A 6,000-nucleotide genomic window follows, 5' to 3' on the forward strand; every position below is an offset into this window, starting at 1 on the left:
CTTTAGCTTCATTTCTACATTAGAGGTTCGACAGTAATGTACAGGAACATTACTGTCGAACATCTTTTCACCTGTACATTTGTTACAGGTGAAAAGATGGTTGGAAGAATGGTCCATTACAACTCTTAGCTGGCCAGGAAGCATTAGCATTATCATGAGCAAAGGCACATGATGCAAGAAAGCAAGTTTATATAGCATCAGCCAAAAAAAAAAAAAAAAAAAAAAACACACACACCCTTCTCATTTCACCCATCCACTCACTCTGAATGTTTGTCTAATTCTGCCTTGAATCTATTTAAGCTATCAACTTCTACAATGACAGATGGAAGTTTGTTCCAGCAATCAACCAACCACTAGCTAAAGGCATTCCGCACATCTATCCTACAACTGTCTTTCCTCAGTTTGAATTTATGCCCTCTCAGGCGATTATTCTGAGCAAGAGGAAGAATTTCATCAGCATTGCGCATGTCAAACCATTCAAGGCTTTATACACCTCAATCAGATCACCTCGCAGGTGCCTAGACTCCAGAAACTTTGCAAAACTTAAGCCTTTCTTCGTAAGAGCATTCCATTGGTTCCATTCACTAATCTTTTTGCCCTTCTCTGTACTCATTCAAGCACCTCTACATCCTTCTTAAAATGAGGCCTCCAGACCTGTATACAGTATTCAAAGTGTGGCATGACTATTGCCTTATACAAGGGAATAATCACCTCCTTATCCCTGCTAGAAAAATTCATGTATATCATTAACAAGACACCATGAGCTTCTTTTGCAGACCATCTGCACTGCCCACAAAACTTCATATCTGCCTGCGCAATTACCCCCAGGTCCTTTTCACTCTCTACCACTGTCAGTGTAGTACCACACAATTGATTCTTACTCTGAGTTTACTGCTTCCCGTATGTAGTACTTTACATTTGTCAACGATAGACTTCAGTTGCCACCTCTCAGCCCACCTGCTCAACTTTTCTAGATCCTGTTGCAGAAGTGTACTGTTATTAGTGTCATTAACAACCCTGCCGACCTTCGTATCATCTGAAAACTCGGACATTAAGCCTGATATACCATCATCAATATCATTAATAAATACAAAAAAAACAACATTGGACCCAACACTGAACCCTGGGGGACTCCACTAATAACATTAGTCCATGAAGAATTAGTCCATTGATTACCACTCTGTCTTCTCCCACTCAACCTTCCCTTTATCCATAGCAGCAATTTGCCTCCAATGCCACACTGCTCCAATTTGTGCAGCAGCTTCCATGTGCAACAGTATCAAAAGCCTTTCTAATATCCAAATATATGATATCAAAATTATTCTTTGCATCCAGTTCCTTTGTGACCACATCATAGTATCCAATCAAATTGGTTAGACAAGACTGCCCCTTAACAAACCCATGCTGTGTCCGAGCTATAATTGAAGTCTTGTCTAGATGATCCTGTAATGCTTCTTTAACCAGTGCCTCCATTAATTTCCCTGGAACAGAAGTTAAACTAACAGGTCTGTAATTATCTGTGTCTCCCTTTGATTCTCCTTTTTGGATTGGGGTCACATTTGCACATCTCCAGTCCATGGGTACCTCTCCTGGGTCCAAGGAAGCTCTTATAATTATGGCTAAGGGTTTGCTTACTTCCTTTGCTGCCTCCTTTACTATAACTGGATAGATTCCATCCATCTCAGGTGCCTTTCCTATGTTTATCTTCAACAATTTATCCTCCACTTTACTCTTAGTTATTACAAGATTATCTAGCTTACTGCAAGAGTTTAATACACATCTGGCCTTCTCCTCCCTGAATAACTCCTCATATGTGAATGTAGATGCAAAATATTCATTTAATTTGTTAGCTACCTGAGCAGGATCATCAACAGTTGAACCATCGATATGAAGTGGACCAATCTGGTTCATCACCTTCCTTCCTTCCTTCTAGAGTTTACATAAAGAAAGAACTCTTTGCTGTTTTTCTTTGCAACCTTTGCCAAAGATTTTTCGTAATCTGCCTTTGTCTGCCTAACCTCCTTTGTGACTTGGTTACAGACCAGCTTATATCTATCATAGGCTTCAATGTCACCTGTTAATTTATGTGAATCCCATGCATTTTTCTTCTCTGCCACATGTCTAATTAGTTCACCTGATATCCATTTAGGCCTAAATCTTGAACAAGTTATGGCTATTGTTTTAAATGAAAAGTTCACCAGGTGCAAACTAATATTTAGTTGAACCGCCTCTGGCCCTGATAACATCACACCGTCGAGGCATTGACAAGTTCCATTTCTGAAGATAATTTGACCATGTTTGGAACCATGAACTGATAGTTCGTGGTGTCAAACACATATTATGGCTTCCTGAAGTTCACGAAAGGTCTTTGAGGCAACTGCAGATTCCACACGATGCCAACAATTCTCTATAGGATTCAGGAAACAGCAGAGACTTGACTTCAAAAGATATGCTCTTTCATAATTTAACATCCATTTGTCAAAAAAAAAAAAAAAAAAGGAAAAAAATTGAAACGTGTCAGGCCAAGAATTATTAGCACTTCCCTCCCCTTTGTATTTATTATGAAAGGAAATTAGTTCCAAAATACTGTAATTATTTGTAAAAATGTATTGCATTCCATCTTGAAATTAACCTAGAAGGAACTAGTTCAAATTAATATGTTTGTATGAACTTGTTCCTTCCAGGTTCTGGTACATAAATATGCATTCTCAACAAGTTTAGTACTAATGCAGCAGCAATAAAGTTTTAATTTGTGCTGCTCTTTTGATTTCTGCAAAGTCCCCAAGAATTCTGAGGATTTTGCAACAGCCAAACTGATTCACAGTGTGAAGGTTTTGCTTTCTTCTTCACTATTTTACATATCTTGCATAACATTTAGAAATCTTAATCTGGAAATTTTTTTTAAAAAGTCTTCCAGCTAGAATATACCAGAACAGTATTCTGCAACTAATATGACTGTTGAAGAGCATTTGCAACTGTGAGATGTGGAAATACCACACCAGTGGTGGTTCAACCTGCAGGCTACACACAGCTCATTCCTTCACACTGTGTGAAGATTTTGCTTTCTTCTTCACTATTTTACAATGGCTGTTCAATAAAGAATGTTCATAATTTTTCATGAACAACTGTACTGCTTGCTACTTCTAGCTGAGCTGCAGAATTTAATACCAAACTAAGCTACATTACATAGCAACTGCGCAATTTTTGACTCATGTGCACAGTGTGACTTTGCCAGTCAGTCAAATTTATGCCTGTTCAGTTTCCCCTACGTAACAATGGATGTGACACGCAAGGAATATTTTGCTGCTCTCAAATTTTGTTTCCGTCTCAGGAAAACATCAGCTGTATGAACTGTTAAAAGAGACTTATTGTGAATCTACTTCCATATAACTCTGCTCACAGGTGATTTAAAATGTTTAAAGATGGACATGATTCAATCACAAAAATCGCCGATCCTTGAGCTCCAACCACTGCCGTCACCACAGGGGAGGTGATGGCAGTGGTTGGAGCTCAAGATGACTATTTGTATATGACACATGTTTGTGCATGCTGGGTTCCAAGACTACTCACATTTGAGCAACAGCAAGTTTGCATGTCAGGAGCTGCAATGGATGGTTACTGAAGATGGCCAGGTTCTGCACAAGGTAATAACAGCCAATGAAACCCGGCTTCATCATGTCATCCCTGAGAGTGAGCAATAAAACTCGATTTGGAAGTCTACATCATTACCAACAAGGAAAAAAGCAAAAGTTTTGGCTTCTGCAGGAAAGGTTATGGTCATCTCTTTTTCTGACAGTCAAGGAATGGTTTACCAGCATGTTTTGGCATGTCATGTGACTGCTATGGTACCTTACTACAGACTATCCTGCACACTTTATGGAATCACATTCATTGCAAATGACTACAACTGCACACAGGTGGGTGGGTGGGTGGCTGGCTGTCTGCATCATGACAATACAAGACCTCACAATGCTCATACTGTCAAGTACTTAACCAGCATTAATGTCAAATGTGTTCCTCATCCACCCTAAAGTCCTGACCTTGCACCCTGTGGTTTTTTTATTTCCAAAGTTAAAGGAGCTGCGAGGAAAACATTCCAGTTATCAGAAGACATTGTAAAGACATCGGAAGTGATTCTCAAACACATGCCAAAAAATTACTTTGACCATGTTTTTGAAGAATGGCAGAAACATTGGAGTAAGTGCATTTCATCAAATGGGGTCTATGAAAAGGACCATCAAAATATGAATGATTAATAAAGGTATGTTGTGAAAAAAAAAATCATTCTTTATTGAACAGCCCTCATACAATATTATTATAACCATATAATAAGAATGTCATTAATATAAAAATTGTTTGGTTACCAAACAAACTCTATAGTAAGGAATGGTCTGAAGAAAGTCTCATAAAATGAGACTTTCTTCAGACCATTCCTTACTATAGAGATAACTAATCATTAAATTAACATTTTAAAACACCAGAAATGCACATAGTATGACAAAGAATTTTCACAGGGCCACTCATGCTGGTAACTCTTGGTCTGTGGAAAGAATAAAGAAAAAATAATAGGAGTGGTAGTTCATAATAAATTATGTAAATGATTTATGCAGAAATAAGGGAGAAATAATAAGCCTATTTGGAATATTACTTGTAATAGTAATAATGTAATGTTAATAATATTAATTATTAAAAGTTTATACAACTTTGCGGCCACCACACAAAGATTTCTACTTCACCTATTTCTTGTTACCAAAACATTGCTTTCAAAAATTTTATTTAAAAAGCAAAGGATAGCTGAAATACTGAATAATGGGTGTAGCACTTATCATTAAAGTATGGTGCCTGTCATAATTATAAAATTAAGAATTAAATTTAATGTTATAATAAGTTCTCCATTTTGGTATTTACCACATATTATAAATGTATAGTTAAGTCCAAGCTAAATACTAATGCATATTTTCTTTCAGAAAGGAGAAAAAGAAATCCAGCCCATTGAAGTTAGTCAGATTCGTAGTGTACGTGCTATCAGTAGCCGTGGAAGAAATATTCCAAAGGCTTTTGAGATATTCACCAATGAGAAAACTTTTGTTTTGAAAGCAAAGGATAGCAAAAACACTGAACAATGGGTGCAGTGTCTATCAATAGCCATGGCTCATTCTCATGCTAAAGAAGTTGCTCATTGAAGTGCAGATAACAGCACAGTGCTCAGAAATTTTTTGTAAATTTTTTAATCATCGTTGAAGTCTGATAGTACCGAACTAGCTTTTGTAAAAATATTCCTTATTTCTTCAAACTCTTTTCGGATATATGTACAAATGTGAATTCAGAACAAGATAGGAATTTACATTTGTTTTTAAAATGTTACTATTTAATATCAACCTGTGAAAACTGTGATAATAGTTTAAATGAAAAAGTTCGTTTGAATCCCAGTAATCAAGGCACTTTTTTTTTTTTTTTTTTACTTATTTTTGCAATATTTGTACTAATTAATTTCTCAACTGGAGGAAAGCATGCAGTTTGCCAAAAAAAAAGTCTTCCACTTGTGTGGTTCTGCTTCTCAAACATTTTCATTAGACTTTCTGCTGATGAAAATATCACATCAATGCCTTTGAAGCCTTAGAGCCATTGAAGTCGTTTTTGTAGTCCTGTTGAATAGGTAAAAGTTAATATGTTTAGAAAAGTATTAAAAATAAATATTATTTTAATAAAGAGATTTTTTAATAACTGTTTTGTTTATGGAAAAGTTGAATAACTAAATTGGACATTTTTTATACAGCTGTATTCCTACCTGACATTTTGAATATTTTAAATTGCACACTTTTATTTTGTATGATGTATCTACAGTACTGTATTTTCTGAATCACTACCCCCTTGGGTAAAAACGTTTTTCTTTTATATGTGGACATTAAGTGCCAAATTATGGGGCATTCCATTTATCTTGAAACCTTGTTAATACTCATTTATATGAAAACAAGTTGGTCTGAATGCATATATTTTTGA

General features: G+C 36.1%; 1 protein-coding gene across 1 annotated transcript in view; it reads left to right on the forward strand.

The window, feature by feature from the left end:
• The window catches only part of melt (ventricular zone expressed PH domain-containing protein melted), a 283,797-nt gene extending 278,614 nt beyond the window's left edge, over positions 1–5,183 (forward strand). The window contains exon 16 of the mRNA XM_090368782.1: positions 4,968–5,183. Within this exon, the coding sequence (XP_090224908.1) occupies positions 4,968–5,183 (216 nt within the window). The remainder of the gene's footprint in view (positions 1–4,967) is intronic.
• The last annotated feature ends 817 nt before the right edge of the window (positions 5,184–6,000 follow it).

The sequence above is a fragment of the Mastigoproctus giganteus genome, chromosome 2 (genome assembly GCF_048544385.1).
Source record: "Mastigoproctus giganteus isolate SK-2022 chromosome 2, ASM4854438v1, whole genome shotgun sequence".
In the NCBI taxonomy this organism is placed as follows: Eukaryota; Metazoa; Arthropoda; class Arachnida; order Uropygi; family Thelyphonidae; genus Mastigoproctus; species Mastigoproctus giganteus.